Below are 27,079 nucleotides of genomic sequence, written 5' to 3'. Positions count from 1 at the left end.
CTAGACTAGATGCCATAGCTAGAGTGGTGCCTAGCCACCTCCATTGAAGCTCACCTCACTCACAGAGCAAGCAGTGCAGCCTGCAATCTTGCTGGCTCCACATCCAACACATGCATCCCTAGTTCCCAGCCTCCTGCTATCAGCAGGACTGTCCCAAGAGGGTCTGCATCCCATCAGGGCAAAGCCAGATGGACTGAAACCTCATTCTTTGTCAGTGGAACTGAGGTACCAGCTGGCTGACTCCAACTCAAGATTCGGGTGGAAGTGTATACCCACCCACAGGCTAAGTAGCTACTGGGCTTCTTGAGAGCACCATGATATTGTTCCCTGCTACAGCAAATGGTGTGATGAAAATAATTAGTCACAGAAGGTGGAAGGAGAGGGCCTGAGGATGTACAGAGTTTGTGAAAGTTGCCAGTATGCCAGTGTTCAAGACCAGGCTCAGCAACGCCTTGAGCAACTCAGTTCAGTTGTCTAGTGAAAAGTGTCCCAGCCCATGGGACTAGATGATCTTTAAGGTCCCTTCCAACTCCTAACATTTTGATTCTACACTATAATAACTGTCAAGTTTATTTTTTTAAATTAAAAAACAAACAAGCAAAGAATCAAACAAAAGACAAAAACAAGCAAAACCCACACACAAAACAAACCCAAAGAAACAACTCTAAAAGAAAAAGCTGCACAATAGTTAAAAATTTGTTTTAAAATAATGCACCCTTTCTCTCTTTTGGAGATAAAGAGCAGAGAAAAAGAAGATTTATTTTATGAAATGACTCATTATTTCAGGCCATATTAAAAAAGAAAAGCGTAGAAAATTTTACTGTTTCCACAATACCAGCAGATGGCATTTTGTGAATCCATCTCCTCCTGGGAATCTACAGCTGCACAGCAAAATTTATGTCCTTGTCAGCATCAGGGATGCAGTGCTGAGGCTCCCATGATCTGCGGCTCTGAGCAGCTGGAACACAGGGACTTCCTCCAAGACACAAGTCCTGGAAGTCTTCCCAAGCATCTCCCTTCCCCCCAGCCATAACTTCACTGTACCAGACAAAACCCTAGCCCATACAGGGCCCAGAGCAGAGGAATGTTTGGGTCTTTGCCTCCTGGACTCTCCTATGGACCACCAAATACTGCCTACCCTGAGTGTGGCTGTCAGCTTGGATTTCTTCCAAATCATTAATTTTCCTCTCACACCATGTTTGTGCTCATCTGCACATTTGTTATACTATGCTTTAACTTATGCAGAAGCTATCACCCAAAATTACTTTTCTAGATATGCCCAAGAATTCAAGTTTTTAAAAAAACTATTCTGCTGAGTTTGGGAGGCAGGTAGGAGAACAGGGCTCCCCAAAATCTCCTTGTGCCTGGAAGGCAGTTAAAGGAATTATGAGAATTTGCCCAACTGACCGTAGATGATGATAGAAGTTTTACTGTACACAGTGACTTCTTCCAGGAACTCAGAACAGAAAGAACAAGTTTAAAGAACTCTCTAACTCTCCTTATCTGATAATTCTTCCTAGAAAATTGCATCTTCTTCACACCTATTTCAATACTAAGCATACTTCCTGAAGGCATGAGCAGAACTGAATTTCAGTATTGCTCTTAAGAGTCAACCTGCACAGTATTTCAGTAGAAACTTCTCTCACATTTTAAAGAAATTTTTGCTCTGGAGAGAGAAAGAAACTTGGCTTGTTTTGCTACATTATGCATTTACTTCTGAACAATTCAGTATCGAAAGTCTTTTAATAAGCTTGACAAATAATATGAAACATATACTTTTATTTAGTGAGAAATTAGCACGTTTTAGTAATTAACTGAATAGCAAATTAACTTTTCGCTTCCAACTTCACATAAGCATGACAAGTACACACACAAAAAATGGATGCACAGGGCTGTTTGGTAGGGAGAGAGGGGGTGGCAAAGAGAAAAGTGCCGTTAGATAAAATAATTAGCAGAAGTAGTAAAGACATTTAGGACTTTAAAATAAAACTTCATTTCACAGCAAAGATGAAAACCAGGGTCAGCTTCCCAAACATGATTAAGGGGGACAACAAACATGACCACCTACTTGCAATCAGCAAACCCACGTCTTCTGAATTATCAGTCTACCTTAATCGGATTAACAACTGGACTTTAAAAGGTATAGCTGAATAACACGGCTTTTCCTACTTGCATTAACCTCACTGGCATCTTCCTGAAGTAGAGTAACCAAAGACCCCAGAGGAAATGTGCAAGAGCTTTTAGTGCACAGAGAATGCAATAAAAGATGGCTCTTCCTCCAGAAGTCTACTTGTGCAAACTAGCACCCTTCCACAGCACTTAGAGACAGGCACTTGTGAGCAGGGAATGCCTCTGCAGGCATTTTCCCTGGGAGACCAAGGGACCAACACTGGCAGGCAGTAGTGTATGGCCTTAAGTACCCTTGAAATAGGCTGTGGTGAGGATGAGGAGCACAGGGCACCTCCATCTTCCATTTGGAGCCTATGCCACCAATTTTTAAGGAAAATTTGATTTTAAGAATGATACTAATTTCTCTCAGGTCCCTGTATTTTGCTGCTCAAAAGTCCAGGCTTAAAAACCCAGCTCTTGGTAGTGTGCTGAACAAAATGCTTTAGATTCTCAGCAGTCTTATTTCAGGCTCAGTAAGTCCTCAGCTAGGAAGCTCCATATGTTATTTAAAGCTGGACTGTCATCACTGCTAAGCACAGCTAATCACTGTTCCCATTATTACTCAGGAGATACACTGTAAGGGAAGTTGTGTGCTACCCAGAAGAGCTTCTACAGATTATGCAGCTCATTCTGCATCCTTGCTTTTGTGCTCTAGCTCTGGCCTCATAAGGAAGAAGCATGCCCATTACATTACATTATTAAAAATTAATGTATTACCAACTACATTAACCTGCAGTTTAGGTTCCATGACCACAACTCCAAAGCCAATGATAACCTTCTTCTCAAATCCATGTCATGAATTGTAGCAGCAGCACAAGTCCCAAATTCAACAAAGTCCCAACACAGAGCTAAGCACAATATATGAGATCATTGCTCCCGCCTATGCAAATCCTAATCTCTCAACACTCTGATAGATGCCTGCTACTGTTTCCAGATAATGCAACACCAAACAACACACTCTCCCTGTATTTTCAGTTCCCACTCTACCCTTTGGACATTTGGGCTGCTTCACATGATGTACCCCAAGGTCATCTATGGCCTCTTGCCATCAGTATAATAAAAACAGTTAAGTACACAAATACGACTCATTTTTCAATGCTTACTAATTCACCCAGCATTTAGTTCAAGGCTGGGAAAGGTTTCCAACCAAAGCCTCAGTCAGAATGGAATTATCCTCTCAAACACCAGGTACAGAGACTGCCCCAAATCAAGAAATCTACTGAAGTATGATATAACAAGCAAGATTCAAAACCAAAACAAAAACCATCAAGGGGTCAACCCAGATGTTCAAAGCAGCCAAGGAAAAGCTCTGATCTTTGCAAAGAAACAGGGACCTATGCTAGGTGCAAAAGAACCTGTGATTGCAAGGAGGCTCCAAAGACACCATTGTACTTTGCAGACAAGGCAAGACCAGCCAAGTAGATCTCCCACAATCACAGTTTATTTAACAAGATCAGTTTATAGCCAGATATTCTATCATAAAACTACCTTACCAGTGACAACACAGTTGCCTTCTCTGACATGACTACTACATAAGCTACATTTCTAGAAGTTACCCTTCAGGTCTCTGTAACCTCTTTTTCCAGTTAAAGCTTGTTTCAGAATTTTTGACTTTTGCAAAAAAGGACCCTCTTGTTTCTCTGTTACTATCTCACTTCTTCTGTCCTCAAAACAAGCAGGTCCCTCGATACAATTGCAAAAAATAAAAGAGTACTGCAATACCCTACTAATTTTAAGATAAGGAAGCACAAGTCAGTTCTATAAATGTCTTCTTTCAAAAGCAAGAGACATTCTGTTATACTTAATCAAAGGGAAAAAAAAGAGCATGCTGTTTGAAGAGACTTCAAAAATTCTTCAGACTTTAAGTAGGTATAGTTCATTCTCGGCAATTGCTGAAGCAGTTCAATTATTTATAGGAAATTACATCTGGGTTACATACATGAAGGGGGAGGGGAAAATACAGTTCTGTACCATTTAAGATGGAGTAAGTTACATGAGCAATGTTAATTACTTTTTTAAAAAACACAGAAAAAACCCCAAAAACCCAAAGCAAGACTGTGTACTGTACAGCACGATGCCTTCTCCCCTTTGCCAGTGATGAATAAGCCTCCTGACCACTTTGGCTCTGGTCTTGCAGCTCAGCAATGCCTCTGCCTTCAGCAGACCCTCTGCAAGCAGGCAAAAACTTCCAGAGATCCAACTACAGGACCTGAGCACTCAACCACAAGCTCTGTACAAACCAAGAGTAACATGAGCTTCTCCTCCAAGCGACTTGACATGTTTCCAGTGGTGACATACATGAACTATTTACTACTATTTTTCAAGCACTAATTCACAGTAAAATGGAAGGGGGAAGAAGAGGGGAGGCACTGAGGGGCAGAACTCTGCAAAATATTTCAAGTTTAAAAATAACTCTGGGATTACTGCAACAGTCTCTCAGTAACCTTGATTCCTACTTTTACATGTTTTTCTGTCCATGTAGAACAGAGCGAAGAGGTTTTGGACACACGCTTTAAGTGGATTCCAAGACTTTACAGAGGGATTCCAAGATTTTACAGAAGGATGGGAAAGTTCCTTTTTTAGCACAACTTCTCTAAGCAGCAAGCAGCTACTATTTTTTGTAGCAGGTAATTTCAGAAACACTACCTCTCATTCTTCTATTAAAGTCAGCTTACATTAGGAGGTAAAAAATTAAATATTCTTCTGATAAATTATTAAAATGACTGAACCAGTTACTGTTGTAGGAGTCATGACAGCTGTCTACTATGGTTTTTTCTTGTTTTTGCTAAATGGCTGGTACAACATCAAAGACTTACTTCTTTACTACTGCCAACAGGAAAGCGTGCCCAAGACCCTGTGAGGAAGGAAGATTTGGCCAACATCTGTTTTATCATATCACAAAAAGTCAAATTATCTTATCTTTAATAGCAGCCTTCTAGAAATGGTATACAAAAGAAGAGACCATTAAAGTACTCTAATATATATAATGCACATACAGGTGCATATGGATGCTCTCTAGCAGTTTTCTTTGAATAAGACTTTGGTGCAAGTGCACCATTAACAAGGGTACAACCTTAGAAAATGGCAGAATTAATAAAATGCATAAAATGGCATCAACCATCTCTACAAAAGCTTATGCATAGCTCACTCTAAAGACAATTCAGTCCCTTTACAGACTGGGGCTCTTTGCTTCTTCTGACCTTGACCCAGGACTAACATCCATCACTAGTCAGGGCTGCAGTAGGAAAGCACCTGAAGAGTGTTCCCCCAGTCCACCAAGAAATTCTGATCATCCTTTCCCACCCTTACCTGAAACAACTTAGATACAGACACAGAAGTAAAATGCCCAAGCAAATTAATGCTGGGGCATGGCAGAACACTTGCCAACACCCATCTTATGGCTGCAAGCACTCAGTCTAACTCAAAGAATGCTTGGCTTGAAGTTTACCTGTGTCATGCTCTCCAGGAAGGAGTGCAACCCCACGATCTAGCATTTACCTGGCAGGAAAATCTACAGCAATTGCTCTTGAAACAACTCACATTGAAGGTCTGTAGCATTTTTTGTGTCTTTTTGCTACTGCCTCCTGGCTTGCCCACTCCCTTAATTCAATTCTTACAAAGAGAGAATTTGGTAGACATCAGATAAATTTCCATTAATTGCTTGACCACAGAAGTAATTAGTGTTGAGTGGCCACAATAAGCTTTCTTTTGGATCAGACCAATTTATGATGATCATCCACTGGGATGAGAGGGGAGGGCTCTCCAAGGCCTGCCCAAGAGAGGCAGATTCTCCTCTTTCCACCGAAGCTCACAAAAGCATCTGCATTTTGTTTCTAGCAACAGCACAACCATCACCCCGTGGGCCAGCGTCAGTGAGCAGCTCTGCCCCCCCAGAGACCAGAGCATCCCCAGCAGGCACACAGCAGCATCTCCCGTGCCTGCCCTGCAGCACTGCCACCTCTAACACTACTCTGGGCTTGGTACAAACTCACCTCCTCTCCTTGGCCATTCCTACACCATCCTTTATCCACTTAAAGACCCACACAGATGTATGTGCAAAGGAGCCCTTTCTTCCTAAGGCCTCAATCTGTCACTGTGTTTTGAAAACTCTATGATACAGCTGAGCTTTATCTCCTATATGCTCATTCTGGAAACCTTGGCAGGGGTGGAACTAAAATCCTGGGCAATGTGAGTGGCTGCATGCATTAGCTATCCCCCCCTGCCCCAGGACAAACTTACTCCTGCTCAGAAAGAGTCCATCACACTAGAAGTAAACACAATCACTTAGAGTGTTTGCTGAGCTCTTACAGCTCTCCAGAAACAATCATCTTCTCAGGCCTGATGAACTTTGCAGAAATGGGTAACTACACACTGAAGCCAACATGCCTCATGAAGAAACAAGGTGTCCTGGAACAGCAGCATGCAGATAGGATGTGTGCCACTCTCAGGGCTGGGACCCAACTGTACAGCACACAGCAAGCAAAAAAACCCCACACTTCACACCACAGAAGCCAGGGCAGGGTCAGCCCTCCACACCACAAGCAGCTCATTTGAGATTAGGGTCAGGTAGGCACAAGGTCACAGCCCTTCACAGCAGAGCCACAGCTCTGTGGGCAGGCCTGAGAGATCATCCAGGACCTGTAACATGAATGTTGTCTAATGAATATACCCTCATCCCCATGAGAGCTTCATCTCTTTTAGAGCTCTACTTGGGAAAAGCTCTATTCACAATCTTCCCAACACTACCTGTTGCCTCTGTAACTGAGAACTGCTTTGGAGAAATAAAAAAAAAACCAAAACAAAACAAAAAAAAAACCTAAAACCAGAACACACTGCCAAAAGTACATTCTCAAAATACATTTATTTGTCACTGAAATCTAGCTTACTTTAACTTCAGGCACACAGGTTAAAGAATCTGTATGCCTGGATATAAGGAAATGATTGTACTCCTCCCCAGCATAGTCCCTCCAGAGAGTACCTCCATCAGCGAGAGAGCAGCAGGTCAAAGAAAAAAAGGGTGCAGAAAGCACATACTGCACAAAGAGGTCCCAAACCCAAATAAACAAAAGAAAACAACCCCACAAACAAAGCAATCCTGCACACATATATCATATATTTCACTTTAACTAACCTAGGAGTCCAATCAAAAGGCTAGTTAGAAGAGAAGGGATGGCAGAGAGGAAGCCCACCCCACACAAATGAAATTCAGAAAGCTAGGGTAACAGCCATGAGAGCAACATTTGGACAATAGTTGATATTATGATGGCTGAACAGCATAAAGCTTGGCATAAAAAATGATCCATCTGGAAACAAATGCCTACTTTCAAGCAGCTTGACATGTGCTTGCTTTGAAGCTGTGGTAATTAGATACCTTACAATAATGAAGGATCTATTACAATGTCTATAGCAGAGGGGAAAAAAAGGCAGTGACTTTGTATAATACAGCAGAGATCACATCTCAAGAGGACTGGAAGGATCAAATAGCAAAGCTGATTTTCTCAAGAACAAAAAACCCCACTTAACCACACCTGAATCCATAGCAGACTACAGGAGTGAACATGGGAGCAGCACTGCTGTTGTAAATGTGATAGTTAAGGATAAAAGATGAACATACTCACTAACAGTATGAGTTTGTAAGACTAACTAGTTCAACTGGAAAAAGCTGACAACTTGAAGGCATGTAGACCTCTTCCCAGACATCCCAGATTGCACCAGAAATGTAATTCAAGAATTGAAGAACCTCAAGAACTAAAGTGTCAATCAGGAGGTCACAATCAGAACTAGCAAAATGACAGAAAAACTTGCTTTAATATTGTATCATCACACAAAGCTAGTTGTAACAGAGTAGGAAAGTATTCCACAAAAAACACCAGTAAAAAAATCCCACTGAAGTATGTGTACTGCCAAGAAACCTGGAATTTTACCTAACTTCATATCGCAATTGTATAATCAATGTGCTCATGAGCCTTTAGTCACTAAAAAAAAAATTCAAACAGCCAGGCCCTTGACAGGTTTGTGCAATACACAAGCATTTGGAGGTTGTAAAAAGCACTTATCTTCTCACACACCAGAAGTGTGTTCAGCTGGGAGTAGAGGAAACTGAGAGGACACCTCATCACTATTTACAGCTTCCTCACAAGGGGAAGTGGAGGCCCATGCACTTATCTCTTTTCTCTGGTGGCCAGGGACAGGACCTGAGGAAACAGCATGAAGCTGAGTCTGGGGAGGTTTAGGTTGGATTTTAGTAAAAGATTTTTCACCCAGAGGGTGGCTGGGCACTGGAACAGGCTCCCCAAGGAAATGGTCATAGCCACAAGCTTGACAGTTCAGGAAGCTTTTGGACAATGCTCTCAGGCACCTGGTGTGACTCCTAGGGCTGTCCTGTGCTTTTAAGTCACTCATATGCTAACATTTCAACAATGAACAGTTGGAAAAGAGCTGTGAGGTTTTTCCTTATTGACCATGATACTTGGCTGGAAAACAAGAAGGCAACTCCAGCATACGGAAAAGCAGTGAACATGTGGCAAGAATTTAAGAACACGAGGTTCATACACAGCAGTTTAATTTGTGAGGAACAGCACCAGCACGCACAAAACAACAAAAAAGATGATGGGCTAGGGGCATGGCCTGCTCTTCATCAGCAGGAATTTGGATCCACTACAGGGAACTTGCAACATGTAAGCCTGTGGCATTTGGATTTCAAAAGCTAGCAAGATACCTGTTATTAATTTCAATTACAATTTTATTAAAAAAAAAATTCAAGTTCACTGACAGAGTGAGAACTTTCTGAATGGATTCCTCAGCTGCTTGGGAAATCACTGAAGACAGAAATAAGGGCACTGCAAAGGAGTTATCTTGAGATCCTGATGCACAACAGCCATGGCTGGAGATTGCACTCCAGTTAGAGGAAGGAGAAAGACACACGCTGTGTGAGAACACCAGCAGCACATGACAGTCTCCTCTCTCCTTTCAGCCCCATGCAGACACAGCAAGAAGCAGAGAGAATAGTGAGAAACAGTTCTCTAAAAAACTCTTCAAACATTAATTTCATTGATGAGATGCTATTTTCCCCAGCAGTAGGACCCTGAAACCAAAATATGAGGATGCTTCCTTACTGAAAACTCACCGTATCCACCAGTGACCTACATTAAGCCTCTCCTCTCCCTCTGCTTCACCTTCCTTCTTGGGCTCCATCCTGCCCTACTTTAATAGGGATTACTTCAGCTAAACCACATAACAGTTTTGTAGGGATAGATAAATAGTTTTATAGGATAGTTTTCAAACAGGACTGAAAACTTGTCACATCTAGCTGGGAAAGTGAAAGAAACAGCAGAAGTAATGGTTTCCACAGACAGTACCAGCTGTGAGTATGTTATGCTATCCCATCCCAAACTCTTCTATCTCCGTGGCAAAAACCTGAAAGTGAGCCAAGGACTAGAATAACGGTGAAATTGCTTCTCTCCACAGCAAAAGAAATTAAAAAAAAAAAAATCAGAGCCATTTATCCCTGCATGTAAGAGCCACGATCAAGGAACACGATTTTAGTCAATGCAGGGAAGGAGCTCATTGACAGAGGAGCGGCACAATTTTCCCTACGCTTGTCTTTCGAAGACATTTACCCGCAGGATTTCGTCAGTGTTAAAACAACGGAGGCATTCTCCCCCCTTCCTCCTCGACTACACCGGCCATCCATCTCGCTGGGAGCGGAGGAGCGGCAGATCCCGGGGGATCTCTCCCCGCCATCCCCGGCGCTGCACCACCCCCGCCGCTCGCAGGGCAAACAGCCGGGCGCACGCACACATCCACTACTACAGGGCTACAACCGAGCGAGCAGCATCCACCTACTACTCGGCGCAGAACGTGAAAACAAGCTAGTCTTGATAAACTACGGCTGCCATCGGTTTGGCAGAGGAGGAACGCAGGCATTATTATTGAAAGCCAAGCTTTTCCGAGAACACCATGCACACAGAAATCCTGCGTGTCAACAAAGAGCTACGCTCAAAACACGAGTGGGCCATCTCTCCAAGGCTAAACGTAGATAACCTTGAGTATTTTGCACAGTGCAAGATAAAGGAAATTTTCTGAGCCTTTACACCTACTGATATCCCATCAGGTGTTTTCAAAGCTTTTCTCTTGCTAAAGGTGCAGCTGCACGTAGGTGAATGAATCTGATCCACACACTCATTTCTTCCAGGAAGCCGCGGCGCGGCTCAACACGACCACTACTGCGTATCCTACGCTGAATGATGGCTTCCCCATAAATAGGAAAGCGGGTTTTCTAGAAATACTGCATAATGAGTCATCGGCAGCGAACAGCTAAAACGCCAAGCACCTTCAGAGCAAGGACAAAAATACCAGTGGAACAAAAATAGCCATTCACTGGAGCGGGGGGCGGGCGTGAGGAGACCCGCTGGCAGGGTTCCCGCTCGTAGCCTCCGGCAGGCTCCCGCTCCCACCGTTCACCGCAAGCCCCCTCCCCGCCCGGCTGAGGAGGCCAGCCCGGTGCCGGCGGCCAGCGCTGCCCCCGCCGCGCCCCCTCCTCCTCCCGCCGGCGCCACTCACCCATCTCCAGGGCCTGGTTGTACTTCTCCAGGGCGGCCGGTAGCTCCTGGCGCTCCCGCAGCGCGTCGCCCTCGGCGCGGAGCCGCCGCGCCCGGCTCTCGGCGCCGAACCACTTGTGCAGCAGGTTGCCCAGCACCACGTTGACCCGCGGGCGGCCGGCGGCCGGCGGCAGCGCGGCGGCGGCAGGGGTCGGCTCGGCGGGGCGGCGCGGGCGGTGGCAGCGGCCGCAGTCGCCGGGCTCGGCGCAGCGGCGGCAGTGGGTGTGCCCGCAGTGCAGGGTCACCGGCTCGCACAGCAGCCGCCGGCACAGCGGGCAGGCGAACAGCTCGGGCGGGCGGCAGCACGCCGGGTCGCCGAGACTCTCGCCCTCCGCCCCGCCGCCGCCGGCCGCGCCGCTCCCCCAGGGCGGGAGGCGCAGCTCCTTGTCGCGGATGCTGAGGGCGACGCTCTCCGCCAGCTCCCGCAGCTCCTCGGGCCGCAGCCGCGCCAGCCGCGCCGCCGCGCCGTAGGCGTCCAGCGCCTCGGCCATGCGGCCGGCCCTGGCCAGCGCGTCGGCGCGGCGGAGGCACAGGCCCCGCTCGGGCTGCGGCAGCCCCGCCAGCTCGGAGCCGTAGATCTCGGCCGCCAGCTCGAAGTTGCCGCCGCGGAAGGCCTCCTCCGCCACCTGCAGCATCTCGGCGCAGGGTCCCCCCGCCGCCGCCGCCCTCGCCCCGGCCCCGGCGGCGGGCGGCAGCGCGCAGGGCCCCGGGCCCAGCTCCATGCCCGCGCGGCGCCGCCGGCCCCGGGCCGCCCTACTCCATGCTGGGCCCGCGGCGCTGCCGACTCCGGCTTCTTCCTGGGAGGGGACGGCGACGGAAGGGAGGGAGGGAGGGATGGAGAGGGGGCGTGTCACATCTCTGCAGCAGGGGGGCGGCTCCCGGGAGGGGGAAGGGGGAACGGCGGCGGGGATGGGGGGGGGGGGGGGGGGGGGGAGCGGCTCCCGGCTTATGTAAGGGGCGAGTGGTTGGGTAAAAGCATCCGAGGCCGGCAGACCGCCCGCCCTCCCCGGGGCAGCGGTGTCGCGGCGAGAGCTCCCTTCCCTCCCTCGGCCCCTCCCTCGGTGCCCGGCCGGCCGCTGCCAGGTGCCGGTGCCGCACGTGCCCGCCCCGCACGTGCCCCTGCGCCGCCGCGCCCGCACGTGCGCCCGGTCCGGCGGCGGCGGCTCCAGCAGCGGGAGCGGGGCCGGGGGGGCTTCCGCCGAGCGGCTCCTGCCGAGCTCAGCCGCTTCCTTCCCGTTTCCTGGTGCCCGGCGTTAACCGCTTCCTCGCCAGGCTGCCGGACCCTCCTGCCCCATCGCCTCCCGTCCCGCCGTGCCCCGGGACCCCTCGGTGCCCCCCCGCCGCCGGACGCGGCCTCTCCGCCAGCAGCACCGCACCGTGTGGGTCGGGGAGCCTTATCGGTTGTTTATTTTAATTTCTCTGGTCCCCGGGAAAGCAGGTACTTGCTGTCTCTTAAATAAATAAATACACAAATAAAAAAATAATAACATTTCCCAAACAGCACAACTGTTAGAAAAAAAATCCTTTTCTGTAAGTGGCAGCCTCGCCAGCACAGCTTGGGATCCACGGGTCGTGCTGAGCGCTGGCTTGTGCATCGGCAGCAACAATAAAGATAATGCAGCTGGAAGTTAGTTAATCATGCGTGAGTCAGAGAGGAATCCAACTTGCTCCGCAGGAATAACAGGAGCGGGGGAAAAAAAAATAAGTTCGGCAACGTTTATTTTAGACACAGCTGTAAACAAACTGCTCTGAAAAGCGGAAAGCCTGTCAATCCAATGGGGAGAGCCCCACATCCAGCTGCTTTTTGGGCAGCAGCTGGACAGCAGAGGGGATTTTTAGCTTTGCCTCTCTTGTTAGGCCTCCAGCCCCCAGCTAATCAGGAAAACCTCATTCATTAACTCTTGTACCAAATAGTCTTTATACTGTGAAAGTGTACGGATTTTCTAAATAGTAAGGTATTAACCTTCTTTAGATGTATGTGGTTGTTGTCATACTGCACAGTCTGGCTTAAGTAAGCATCAGTCTTCACAGTGGAGTAAGCATGACCAAAGAATCCCAGCTAACAGCAAGGAACAGGACCTTTGTTCCTCACATCCTCAGAGCCATTCCATGACAGATAAAGGATACCCAGGGACTGCCAAGACAGCACCAGCCATCCTAGCCCCTCCAGCACCTCTGTAAAACCCTCCTGTTACTTTCATCATAGATGAGAAACTGTAGCAAGACTGGCTCTGGGATGTCTAGATTAATAATCAAGCAGGTGGATGATGGCTCTAGAAGTATTGTTGGTTTTCAGAGCAGTAATATGTTTGCACTAAGTTGCTCCATGACTTATCCATTTTGCACTGTTCATGTTCCTAACAGTGGATTCTTTGGGCAATGCTCACTTCTCCAACAATGGTACCATCTTCCTTGGCTCAAGGCTTCTACCCAGAAGGTGACCTTGGCATCCTGTTGGTATTTCATCATTCTCTCTCTTGACATATTGACTTGGAGTTAAGATGGGATGGAATCCCACTGCCATTTTATCTAAGTCACTTAGGGACATTATTCACAGCATAGAGAGGACAGAAACACGGTGGCTCGTTCTATTCTGTGGTATCAAGGACAAGCCATGGAATCTTGGACAGATGAGGAAAATGTGAACTCAGTGCTAGAGCCACCCCACTGCATTATTCTCTCGTTCCTATGACCCCAATAAGGAAGAGCAGCATTTTGGCTGACTGCCCCCATCCCACTCATCTGGTGATCAGGCTCTTTGGCTGGGAACTCCCCAGCAGCCCTCCTTGCTTTCCTGAAGGAGGGGACAGCAGGCAAGTCCATCCTGTCACACCACTTTTCCCCACATGTCTTTGGACTGCTGTGTGTGATAAATGGATATGATTTGTGCTAATTAAATTGTAACTATATCAATATTTTAGAAAATAATTGTTAGAAAACAATTAAGGAAAAGTACATGTGATTAGTGTTACAAAGCAGATGGACCACTTTGCAGATGTTACACGTGAAAAACAGGATACAGGATGTAGTATTGAGATAAGCAAGATCCCAAAGCAGAATCAGCCTTGGGATGAACAAAGTTGGGAGGATTCCAGAAAAGGAGAATCAGCCCTGGGATGAGCAAAGTTGGGACGATTCCAAGTATGGAATATAAGTTGTGGTTTAATCTATGAAATAATAAGGCTTATTTAGAACATAATGCTTACTTACATAACACAAAGCTTAGTGCACATGTGCAACCTGTAAGATTATTCAGAGGACAGAGAGGAAGATGGTGAGCCTTCCTCTGAAAAGACCACCAAAAAGCCAGGAGAGCCCCTAACAATAAGTGGAGCATGCAGTATGCAGTATAGTGACGTAGATTTCAAGAATCAAAAATAGAAGGGGATTTACAGAAAAATATTGATGAATATGTATTAGCATACAGAATATAAGATTAGTTTGGATTACTTTGTTTTGTACATGAGGCAGGGTGAGAAGCCCTCCCTGTGACCCGGTCAGTTTTGCTTACGCTTTATATGAACGTTAATCATAGTTAAACACTGCCAATTTTTTTTGTATTTGCTTCATTATATTTAATACAATTGATTGTATTAATTTATATAAAATCGCTGTTCAGTTAAAATTGCTGCTAAATTCAATTTTGTTGTTTATTAAATTAGACATATAGAACTTCATTCATAACAATAGGAAGGTATTAACCTTCTTTAGATGTATGTGGTTGATGTCATACTGCACAGTCTGGCTTAAGTAAGCATCAGTCTTCACAGTGGAGTAAGCATGACCAAAGGATCCCAGCTAACAGCAAGGAACAGGACCTTTGTTCCTCACATCCTCAGAGCCATTCCATGACAGATAAAGGATACCCAGGGACTGCCAAGACAGCACCAGCCATCCTAGCCCCTCCAGCACCTCTGTAAAACCCTCCTGTTACTTTCATCATAGATGAGAAACTGTAGCAAGACTGGCTCTGGGATGTCTAGATTAATAATCAAGCAGGTGGATGATGGCTCTAGAAGTATTGTTGGTTTTCAGAGCAGTAATATGTTTGCACTAAGTTGCTCCATGACTTATCCATTTTGCACTGTTCATGTTCCTAACAGTGGATTCTTTGGGCAATGCTCACTTCTCCAACAATGGTACCATCTTCCTTGGCTCAAGGCTTCTACCCAGAAGGTGACCTTGGCATCCTGTTGGTATTTCATCATTCTCTCTCTTGACATATTGACTTGGAGTTAAGATGGGATGGAATCCCACTGCCATTTTATCTAAGTCACTTAGGGACATTATTCACAGCATAGAGAGGACAGAAACACGGTGGCTCGTTCTATTCTGTGGTATCAAGGACAAGCCATGGAATCTTGGACAGATGAGGAAAATGTGAACTCAGTGCTAGAGCCACCCCACTGCATTATTCTCTCGTTCCTATGACCCCAATAAGGAAGAGCAGCATTTTGGCTGACTGCCCCCATCCCACTCATCTGGTGATCAGGCTCTTTGGCTGGGAACTCCCCAGCAGCCCTCTTTGCTTTCCTGAAGGAGGGGACAGCAGGCAAGTCCATCCTGTCACACCACTTTTCTCCACGTGTCTTTGGACTGCTGTGTGAAACTCCTTCAGCTCCATCTGTCCCTTCTGATGGGCAGTGATTCGGGAGGCTCAGGGGCTGGTGCTGGACATGGCCCCTATTTGCTGCTGTGCAGGTCATGCCAGGCTGGCATGCTGGGACGGCTCCAGCCCTTTCCTCATCAATGCTTAGCATGTGTTTCTAGAAGAACCTCCCATGAAGTGAGGCTACTACTTTATTTAGCAGCGTGATCAATCACCTCTTGGCACGCAGCCTCTGCTTTTTTCCAAGACATTTATTTGCAAGGGAACAAAATTACCTCACTGCTGTTCAAACTGGCACAGCTTTTCCCTGCTTCCCAGGAGCAGAACTGCTTGCCACCTTGTGTCTGAGCACACCTGCGTCACTCTTCTCCCTGATGCCTATTTTGGGGGCTGTGTTCTTTCACAGGCCTTCTTGCTCCAGAACATGGCTCATTTGTACATCTGGCTGCACTTGTATTTGCTTTTTTTCTTATCTGAGCAATAAAGCCACTTTAATGCAGCTGCCTTTTGCAAAATTGATAAGAATTCACTGAGCTGCAGATCTTGGAGGGATGAGGAAAATTTGGACTCACCATTTAAGCCACCTCAAAGTATTAATAATTATGAGGAAAGAATGATAGATGAAGAAACAGCATGAACCAGGGGAAAATAAATAAAAATAAAATTATTTAAAATGTACACTTAAGAAGCTCATGCTTCTTACTGAAATTATCAGTAGTATGCCTACCACAGCAAACGTGACATGAGGACTCCAGCCAAGAAAGACCAGTGGAACAGGTGCCCCATGACATGGTCATGTGGTTTATGGCTTCTTGCTGGATAAACTACAAGCAACTGATTTCAACAGCCAAAAAACAGAATGGATTTTCCATAAAGGAACTGAAAGGTGACAAGACACCAAGTTGATTTATAATTTTTTTTTTGAAGAAAAGCTGTAGCTAGTGCATAGGATTGAAATGTTGCCTACCACAGGAAATAAAGGACCACCTCTTGTACTCACTAACTCACTAGCAGGCAAAACTGCTTCTGGCTTCATAATTTTTTAAAAAGCCCCATCACACAAAGTTGGCTACTCCATGGAGGGCTGTTAGAGTCTCTCTCCTTTAGCAATATTATTTTCCTGTCAATAATGTGCTTCCCCCTTAGGACTGGCCTCATCATGCACTCTCAAGCCACATGTAGAAGTCCATCCACTTCCCACGGGGGGAATTACAGGTACTTACTCCAATGAGTCACGGTTACACACTTCAAAGTTGTCATGAGGTTTCCTTTAAGTTTGTAGCCTAATTTTCAACTTCTTCCTGAGGCCCAGCTTCCTCAGGGTTTTCCCCAGGGTAGAATTTACTTGGAGCTTGAAGGGGAAATGAGAAGATGAAGTAACTTTGAAGTGACAGCATTTACATATTTGGAGGGCATTTTTAATTCCTCTAACACTTTTCTGTTCCAAGGTAGTTTGAAGTATTAAACTCCAGTTTGTTTTGATGATTTTTTGGAGGAAATCTGTCCTTTATTGTTTCAGAATAAGTTAATTAAGATATTATCAATGCACAGGCACACATACAGTTGCCATGCTAAAGCATTACAGAAGTTGAAAAGTCAAAGACATGAAAATTAGGGTACAGTATAATTAAATCTGTGTAGGCTTATTTAATATCTTCTTCACGCATTAACCTGATATGATTTTAATTAATTACATACTATTTTCTCTACAGGATGCATGCCTGTCTTGGTTTAGTCACAGGAAAGAAGATAATTAATGAGCATCCAAAGTGTAATGCTCTCCCTGGTCACTGTGCAGTCCCCTTGCACCTTTTAATTTGTATTAGTCCTACTTTGCTGCAGTATCAGAATTATAAATTTCCTTGTGTGTTTTTCTGTAAAATTCAGGGTACAGCACTGGAATATTCACAAATATGCACACATTTATATTTTCAACAAGAGTATGAGTCAAAAGGAATAACAGTTCACCCTCTGAGAACTGGGAAATTGAGGTAGGTCTAGAGTGGCCACTAACCTGAGGCATTGGACGTAGTGGATGAAATTTGAGAATATGAATTTTCACATATGCAGATTATTTCAGACGTACATCTTCCTTGGGTTGGGCTGCAACTTGGACAGAGGTGCTGAGACTTCAATCTGTGTTTGGGCCTCAGCTAGAACAGTCTGCAAACAAGAGCTACACAATTAGCACCACCACCACCTCCCAAGGCATGATGCAAATGCCTTACACTTTGGCACAGAGAAAAGCCACAGCAGTGTCAAATGCAGTCCTTCCAGCCAGCACTCAACTGCTTTTCTCCTTCCCTAATCACTGATTCATTTATCACAAGCTTTCCAGCTTTCAAAAGAAAAGGTCACTGTGTAATTATTACTACTAAAGTCTTTGCCAGTTTAATGAATTTGCCCCAACTGAAATAGCAATAGTGTAATTTTTTTGTTGTTTTTTTTTCAAGAAAGCATTCTTTCAGAAGTATTTTTGTAAGAAAGTTGCAGGGTAGTGCCAGTGATGAAAAAGGTGTTAGCTAAAATCTACTGATGTTAAACATAGCAAAGGTCTTCCCCCCCCCCCCCCCCCCCAGAAGACACGTTAATACATTAATCCAGCTGCTGTGAATTGCAGGAGCTAGCACTGTTTCTAGAGATTCTTATTTTTCTTTGCAAGATCCTAAAGAGGGAGATGGATCTCATCTTTCCAGAGTCACACGTGTGTTCTGTACAAGAGATGTTATTCTTAACTACATCCTGCATGGGCTGATGGGAAGATTAAACAGCTTAATAATTGTCCAACAAATCATTAACACATCTTATGATGCAAAAGCAGCCAATTAAAGTGTACTACCGGATTCCCTTGCAATAGCTTCTGAGATAAGCACTTCTAAGAAAACCCCCTTCCCTAGCTATGATAAGAATCAGTCTTTATAGAATGAAAATGGATTAACTTTTTCAATTTATGTATTAGTTCACATTATACACTGTATTCTAATGAGGTGGTATTGTTCATGCTTAAGTAAAAAACCTGAAGGACAGCCCAGTCCCAGTTGCTTTGCTTTCTCCCAGCATCGAATCAGGGATTTTTTTGGTCTTGTTCAGTAAACATCAGTTTGGATTTTCAGAATTATACACAGATATTTTCCACTGTGCTGGTTCACATACCTGAAGAAACATCAAGACCTGTGTTTCTCTCTGTTGCTGGCACCATCAGGGCCTTTGTCAGGCTCAGGGTTGAAGCAGGATGACTGATCTCTGTTCAGCTTTTGATAGCCGGGGTGATTTTTGCCCACCGAGGGGAGAGGGTTCTGCAAACAAATCCATGGTGAAATTGGGTGAAGTTACACTTGTTTGCAGTCCTTGTTTGAGCTGTGGCTTAGGAAAGCACATCTCACACTCCTCTGAGCTGCTGCAGATGCTGAAGTGCAGCAGCACCTGGCCAAGGCTGAAAGGCCACAGCCAGGTGCACTTACCCTGCATGGGTGGAAAGCACTGTCACCCTGCCTCATGTTGCACCAGGGCATCCCAGAGTTCAGTGAGATGACACATACCCTGGCAAGGGACTCTTCAGGCATCTGGCACTGAGCTCATTTGAAAAGCAGGATAGCATCATGGCATCCCAAATCCCCTCTGCTGCCAGCCATCCACAAGGTGGTCATACAGTGATGGTAGGCACCACAGGTGTCATCTATATGGGGACAAGAGACATCTATTGGCATCTAGGGCCTCTTCCATTTCTGCAGCCCTGCCCTAATGTTTTTCAGATGGTGTCCCTTGGAAATGTGGTTGGGGAGAAGCTTTTCTCAAGGGAGACAAATGTGTTTGGGGAGAAACTTTTTCAAGCTTCTCTCCCCAGTGCTGCTAGGACACCATTATGTTCTCAGATGTTTTCTCTCATCCATGTCACACTTGTCTTTGGAGTACATATAATCTTACATCTCTCTTTTCAAATGGCATGTTTTTCATCATGTTCTTTGGCTACTATTGTTAGTTGGAAAAGTATCAATTGAAATGAAGCACTTTTAATCCATTTAATAAGCAATTCCCTATAGTTCTCCAGTGTTGGCATGACACCACATGCCAGCAAGTCTTCTCTGAGACTGTACTCTGGAATGAATTTTCTACGAGACTGGAGGACATTCTGGTGTTGTGTTTGAGCATCCTACCTGTGCTCAGTTTCCCATGCTCTGTGTGCTGAGGCCCAGGTCCTACCCTTATTAACAGAGGTGTGAGGGCTTTCATTTAGGGAGTGCTGCCTGGGATTCACTGAAGGGAAAGCTGAGCTTCAAGCACACATTTCTTTCCCGACTTTGAAATTCTTGTTTAGTGGCAATCTAGTGTGAAAAAAGCAAAGAACATCAGTTAGATGCATACATGAGATACTATTTTGCCTGAAAGAGATTTTCTTGTCCTGTTTTGATTGCTTCTTTACTGTGAGTCAGCCTATGACACATTTTCATGAAAACTCCCAGACATTATGCTAGCAAAATTAAATGTGGGTCAGATGGGAAAAACATCATGAAGAGCTGACAGTGTTAAGGCAGAGGAGAGATCATGTTCTTACAGGTGGGGAGCAGTACCATGCCCTGGAAACTAGGAGACAGCCAATCACTGTCTTCACATTCCCACTCAAGGAATGCTCTGGAAGTCCCTGCTGCAGCTACCAGTGATTCCTGGTAAAGATTTCAGTGTGGATCCCTCACAGAGGACCTATCACCTTGAGCCACATTACTCTCATCAGGTCAAGCGCTAAAAACCTCTCAATGACATTGGTTTTCTGGGGTGAGAGGCAAGGATTGGAGGAGTATAGTGGTTTCTCATATTTTAATTAAAAGCTGATTTTGGGTCACCATAGCAGAGAAGACTGCTTCAGAAGCCAAAAAGCCAGGCAAGTGGGGCGGAACAAAGCTATGGAGAAGTCTGAGGGGCTTCCTTCTCTAGAATAGGTGAGGCAGTAAGATAACCTGAAGGAGAAATAAGAGAATAACAAACAGGAAAGGGAGTAGATTTGAACAGTTGACTAATAAATGAGCATCATCTGAAAAGAAGCCAGAGACAGAGAGCAGGCTATGCAGTCATATGGGAACAGCATGGCTGAGACCAGGAAAATATTACAGGAGTGTGAAGAGACATGAGAGCTTGTTTGGAAAACACAGGGCAGGCCAGAATAAAAATATTGAGACAAAACCAGAACATTAGGATCTAACCATAGGAAATCAAGATTACAGGTCTGATGTTTAAGAAGGACAATGAAACTGATGATTGTGACCACGTGGGCTAGCCAAGGGCTAGGTACCCACCAAGGAGCATGAGTCCTGTTTGTGGGAGTGAGCTGTGGGCAGAACAAAGCTAACAGCTGAACCTGTGTTTGGGGCTCACATGACTCAGAGGGGTGCTGGAGAGGAAAGCTCTTGGGGACAGCACTGTTCTGCCTTAAGATCTGAAAGAAAGGGAATCAGAAGGCAATGGTCCCAAGGTCTCCACACAGGACAGGATGTTGCTGAAAAACACATTGGGTAGGACACAAAAAAATACTGGAGTAACCTAAAGTGGAATTAGAGTGGCACATTGATGGCATCTGGAGGTGAGGGGTGGCAGGCAGTAAGGGCAGCACTGTGTTGTGTGACAGCTGCAAGAAATTATGTTTTCCACAGAGGCTGGTAAGAAACTGAGGGGAAGCACAAAGAAAGGGTAAAAGAAGGCAGAAGATTAGAGGCTCCAGTCTCCGGGGAAGGAGAGGCTGAGGAAGGCAAGAAGTTTTAAGCTTCTACAGCAGCAGTACTGTGGTGGGGGGGATGAAAGAGAACAGGCTCTTTCAAAAAGCTGGGATGTCTTTTCAAATGCTTTTTAGCCTTGAAGAAATAAGTAAGATTCCAAGTGGAGACCATTTTGAACAAAAAAGACTGGATTCAGACACAGGACCAGGAGGATGGAAAAGTTTCTCTTTTCCTCCGGTAGAGGAGGAAAAGATTAAATGCTTGCTTAGATTTTTTTTTGACCTCTGTCAATTGAATTCATCATTAATAACTGAAGAAAACAAAATCACTTAAGGGAGCTGGCAGCCAAAAATAAGGATATGTGCATGTAGGTTGTCTCAGTTGCAAAAATGATATACCCTTTTTGCTGCTTTATTCACCATCCAGATTCATTGGGTGTTATCTAGCTAAGAACTGATTAGTTTTGAGACTGATACAGATCTAAGGAAGCCAATAGTGAAACTTAAAGGATCAACCCTTTTAATGAAATAGCTGAACACATCCCTGTCTATCAAAAGAACCGCAGAAGCAACATGTAGGTATTGGTTCCATCACAAACAAATGGATATTTTGTGAATCACTGTCCAGGAGCTAAAGAACACTGAAAAGTGAGTGCTTGTGTAATAATCACCATCTCTCCAGTTAAAACTAATTATTTAGAAAGAAAGAAGACAAGAAAGGAAAAATACTTCTGTGATTAATTGCAATTGCAGTGTGTTAGCTAGCATGCAAGAAAATATTTTGTTCAAGGAAAGAGTACAAAAATAGGTGTAGGGAGTTTGTAGCCATTTTCATTCAAAATATTTTTAAATAAAAGCAGCCATGATTAAAATGAGTAAGAACATATTAAGAATGTCTTCCATCAAGATATTTAGAATGAGGTCTCTGAAAATTGTTAAAGTTTCCAGTAAAATGTACTTGGAACAGCTAGCAGAATCATGCAGAACCAGATATGGCTTTCAAGTGCTTGTGAAGCTTATACATAAAGCACATTTTTCTATCCATGTGACACAAACAAAACCATGTAGTTTCCAGGCACAGAAATACACGGCACTTACTTTTAAGACCTATAGGCAGGTTTATTTTAAATGGTCATCCCTATAAAGCACTGTTGTGGGATAGCCACAGCTGACCTCTAAAGCCAGCCATTAATTCATTGATTATTACATGAATGGATCTTTTTCCAGCTTACTCTCAAGCAAGCTGTGCACATTACATAGACTACACAGTCTACCTTAATTCTCCCTGCATACACACACACCTATTCCCTGGTTTTATTAAACTAGTAATCAGCAGACTACACAGCAGTGATCTCTTCCAGCAGTCTCTTCTTTCCAGACTGCTTGGCTTAAATCCTCTGTAGACCTTATTTAGATGGTGTCTTTCAGTGTCTTTAGTTTGTTAAGTGGGGCAGCCTGCCCAATCCTTCAACAAGCCAGCAGATTTCACATGCAACAGAGTCAATGCCAACTAACCAGGTGATGTAGTACAGGCAGGTGTCACTGATGAATTACAACTACAGTCAAGGCTCATTAGTTCCAAGGTGTGCCATGTCTCACCAGACAGTCAATTGGCTTACTTGAGCCTGAAATTCAAATTGGTCACTAAGACTCACAGTGTCTGGAAACCTAATCCTCTCATCTCTGGTTTGTCAGGTCAAAGAGAACAAACAACTGTGCTGTTAAGTGTGAATAGATGAAGGTGATTTGCAAAAGGATACAGACTACTGCTATTCACCTACAAAATTAAATGTCTTCTGGATACCATGCCAGGGGTTTAGATTTACACCATGAGGAAATAAACAAGTTCCTAATGCCTCTCTTGTTATCCCTGGCTCCATCAGCTTGGTTTGATTCTTAAAGCAAATTTCTGTTGATCCCACATATCATGGGGCTGACATACAAGGTCAAAGAAGTTGGAAAGCTGACCCTTGCTTCTGCAGTGTGTGCCAGGAACAGAGCCTTGTTCCATGAGGGTTACTGGAGTGGTGAGAACACTAGCCTATAAACCCCACTGCTACGAGTCAAGTCCCAGTTCTTCCCACCTCTCTTGATTCTTCTGGTAAGGTGCTGGATCCTCCACTGGCATCTGGGCCAGAACAGACATCACATCCAATCTCCTGGCTGTAGTGAACTAAAGCATCCCAAGTCTGAACATATGAAGCCTGAAGAAAGTTTAGAGTAGAAATGAATAATAAGCATTTAACTGTGGTGATGATAATGGAAGGTAATTACCTGTGAAGGTAATAAAGACTAAGATCTTTTACCAAGAGCTGTGATGACTACTCTGTCAATGAACTTTTGTAAATTCAGGTCAGATTCCTTCCTGCTCCCATCTCCTAAACACGCACCAGAGTACAGTTTAATGGCTGTGTAATACAGAAAGTCAGAAAAGATGACTACAAAGTCTCTGTACAACCTATGAATCAGTCTAGGCCACAGATCCTTAATACATCTTTTTCCAAGCTTCTCTGCACTCATTCTATTTCAGAAGTCTCTCTTGGAGTTGTTTGCCCATGTTTGGATGAAGTTTCACCCAGGGCTTGCACAGCAGCATTAATATTGCCCTGTCTTCACCAGAAATCCCCCCACACATGCCTAAATAACAAATAGTAGGCACAGGAGTGGTGACAATGCTTGACTTGGTGCCAGAAGATCTGCGTAGAAGCATTCACAGCAGGGCAGCTTAAGAGTATTCTGATTTAATTTAGAACTCAAGCATAATTTTTCTTAATTAAGAGAAAATACTCTCTTTGTTTCTAAAGTCTGACCCTGGCCTCCTCCCAAACCATAAAATGACCAAAACCCCTCATGATAGGCCAAATAAGCAATAATGATGTCAACTAATCATTACTCATTTATAAGGATTTTCTCCATGCACATTTCATTACCTTCACACAAATACCTTATGGCTTCTGCAGCTGTAGAAGGATTACTAACAGTGGTTTCCCTTCCCAGCATACACTGAACATCCCAGTTGCTACGTGGGTGTCAGGCTTCAATCAAGGCAATGCGTAGCAGCCATCAAACACTTAGTGTGGATCTTGGAAAGGCACAGTACACGCACAGAGCCATTCAGGTGTGCCAGAGAGACTGCCCTCCAGTAAAACTGGGTCCCACAGCCATAGTGCTCCAGGTTAAAAGCCTCCTGGTGAGTCAACAGCATGAGCTGCCAAGCCAGAGGAACTCCCTGACAAGTGAAATTGCTGTTTGTGTTCTGCCCAGCATGTCACACCCAGTCTGTGTTACTTGGAAAACAGCGTGTGAGCAGGAGATCACATGGCCTGGGTACGAAGGTGCTGCTGGAAAACAAGGTAAGGAGGTCAAGAGTACAACCAAGCTAACTTTGTGTACCAAAGAGGGGATTTGGAATGCACGGAATTCCACAAGGTGTCTTGCCTGCATGCCAAGGGGTTGAAGAAAGTAATGTTAATCAGAAGGACAAAAAAGTCTAGCAGAAGACAGGATCACTAAATGGGGATGCTACACTCACACTTGAGGGGTTTCTATTCGGCAGGACTCATTAGGTGTTCACACTCCTGTGAGGAGCCCAATTTTCATGCTGCATGGACAAGACATTTGAATAACAGCATCAAAGGAATGGCCAGTAAGAGCTTTATTTCATAGAAATGTTCCTGACCCCCACACATAACTTGTTCTGGACAGTCTGTGATTTCATAGCCAACATTAATACCAGAAACCCTGGTCTCTAGGGAAATGTGCTTGCTAATCCTGGCTCCCTAATTTGTCCCCTCATATCTATGTGTTGTGCCTGGCTCTCCTCCTTCATGGCTGAGCAGCTTTTTTCTCTGCTTAGTTTTGTCCTTCAGAGCATGTTTATATGACACTACCCAGAGAAAGACTGAGAAACTCCCCATGTTTTCTTTTTCTAGCCAGTAATTACTTTCTCAAAAAATAAGCCTGTGAGATGGAGCAATCTGGTATTATAAGTGGAGAGCTACTGTACAGCAGCCTAAAGAAAAAATACAAACCCATTTTGGACTGTCAGCTGAGGTACCTAAACCCAAGCATCCAATTGAGGCTCCAGCCTTTCCAGACCTCATTTGCAGCTGTGAGCAAACAGGACTTGCACAAGTCATAGCTGAAGGTCTGCAGTTAAAGAATGAGGAACCTGGAACCAGTGACAGGATTTGTGAGACTCATGGTTTGGTCACATAATTGACATTATGCAAAACTTTTGTGGCAACTGCTTGCAGATTACAAGATTATTCTTTTTATTTCTTCTTCTTTTCTCCCCTCTCAGTACCAACCTCCTGTTTTCTGCAAGAGGTAAGAAAGCAGAACCATAGACATTTCTCTCATCTTCAAGACCTGCTCAAGCAGGAGCCTCATTTCTCCAGTACAATGAATTAGACATGAATTCTGTGGAAAAAATAGCATGTGAATAACTTCTACGCTAAGAAGTGTAGGTGAGAAGAGCATGGGGGAAGTCCCTAATATTGGTATTTCCCAGCCTTTTGCAACAGTTGCAAACTCAGCAATTACTGAATGTAAATTTCTAGACAAAAAAAAAAAAAAAAAAAGGGAAAAAGCAAAGAAAGTCCCATCACCCTCAGCATCCTTTCCACATTCTTATATTGCAAGATCTTTTACACAGTCAGTCCTTTGCTTTTACCCCACCTCCCACCTTGTTGGAATTCACTACTATTATCCTTCCCTCCCAAAAGCTTCCTTAAGTGTTCATTTTCCTTATTGAAGCCTATATGCTGAATTCCCCTGAATTATCCTGGCCCCTCCAGTGGCTCAGTGGCTGTAGCAGCTGAGGCTGCAGTAGGCTGCTGAAGTGAGGAGCAGTGATTGATGGAAGAGCCCTCTTCACCATGGGCAGGCTAGGACAGGACATACCTTCTATAAAGGATTTACCCACCAAGCTCTAGGACTTTACTGGGTTGCGTGGCCTGTATTCCTCAAAAGTTTGTCATTTTCCCAGGGGTTCTATCCCACAGACAGCAAGGTGACATTTCAAACACCAGAATGACTTCACCTTCTCTCTGAATTTTAAATCCTTCATCCCTTGCAAGAGACCAGTGTAGCACAAGATTTTTTTTCCATCCAGGCACAACACAACCTAAGTAACTTTACTTAAGGGTATTCTCAGAAATCACATAACCACTTTAGCTCTTAGATGCCATCAGCAAAATTAGAAGTAATCAAAGCCAGAAGTTTATAAAGAAAGCATTTCAGAAACCTAACTGCACCTGGCAGTATCAGTTCTACAGCCTGTAAAACTAACTACCTCAGACAAATGGCATAAACTGCTTGTAAACTCCTCCAAGTAAAAGATAGGGTGATCTCCCCTTGCAGAACTCACCTCAAGTAACAGATGTTAAACAAAGCAAAACTCAGGTAACTGTATAGAAGTCCAAGTTCCTTAACACTCTGCCCTCTCAGGTGGAGCAGAGACTACACTAGATCTTTCTGTGCCTTTAGCTTAAGTGAAATTCCTAGCAGGCTTACTGTGTTTCAGAATAATACATTACAAAGAAAGCCCTCAAATAAATGTTAGAGTTTCAGATGCCAAATCAAAGTACTGCTTGCAGTCTGGAGCATTAGGTTGCTCCAGATTGCAAGTACACCCCTGATGATTTGTGTGGCAGGGAAAAATTAAAATAATGCATCAAAATAAGCTCTTGACAGTATTCTGTGTACCCTGTTTTAGCTGTAAGTACTGGCAGCCTACATGCTAAGTTCACTCCGCATGATTGAACTCAGAGGTTACAATTTTTTTTACAGGTGTTTGCTGATAATAAAGCCATAAATATTTTAGTTCTGCTCTGTCTCCTACAGGAACTTTTCTAAACGTGTTACTAATACCTTCAGGACTTTGCCTCATACCAAAAGCTTTGTTTATAGGGCTCAGTCATCAATAAAGCTTATTTGGTGTGCTGCCCCTCCAGCAACAGCTTCATGTATAACAATGGCAGATCCCCACTGCAG

General features: G+C 44.6%; 1 protein-coding gene across 1 annotated transcript in view; it reads right to left on the bottom strand.

Annotated features, from left to right (window-relative positions):
- LONRF2 (LON peptidase N-terminal domain and ring finger 2) overlaps nt 1–11,491 on the bottom strand; it is a 33,893-nt gene extending 22,402 nt beyond the window's left edge. Inside the window, exon 1 of the mRNA XM_058045300.1 lies at nt 10,732–11,491. Coding sequence (XP_057901283.1) covers nt 10,732–11,491 — 760 coding nt within the window. The remainder of the gene's footprint in view (nt 1–10,731) is intronic.
- Between the last annotated feature and the right edge of the window lie 15,588 nt (nt 11,492–27,079).

The sequence above is a fragment of the Melospiza georgiana genome, chromosome 2, assembly GCF_028018845.1.
Source record: "Melospiza georgiana isolate bMelGeo1 chromosome 2, bMelGeo1.pri, whole genome shotgun sequence".
Taxonomy (NCBI): domain Eukaryota; kingdom Metazoa; phylum Chordata; class Aves; order Passeriformes; family Passerellidae; genus Melospiza; species Melospiza georgiana.
The sequence above is the reverse complement of the archived record's forward strand: the minus strand, read 5'-3'. Positions and strand labels throughout refer to the sequence as shown.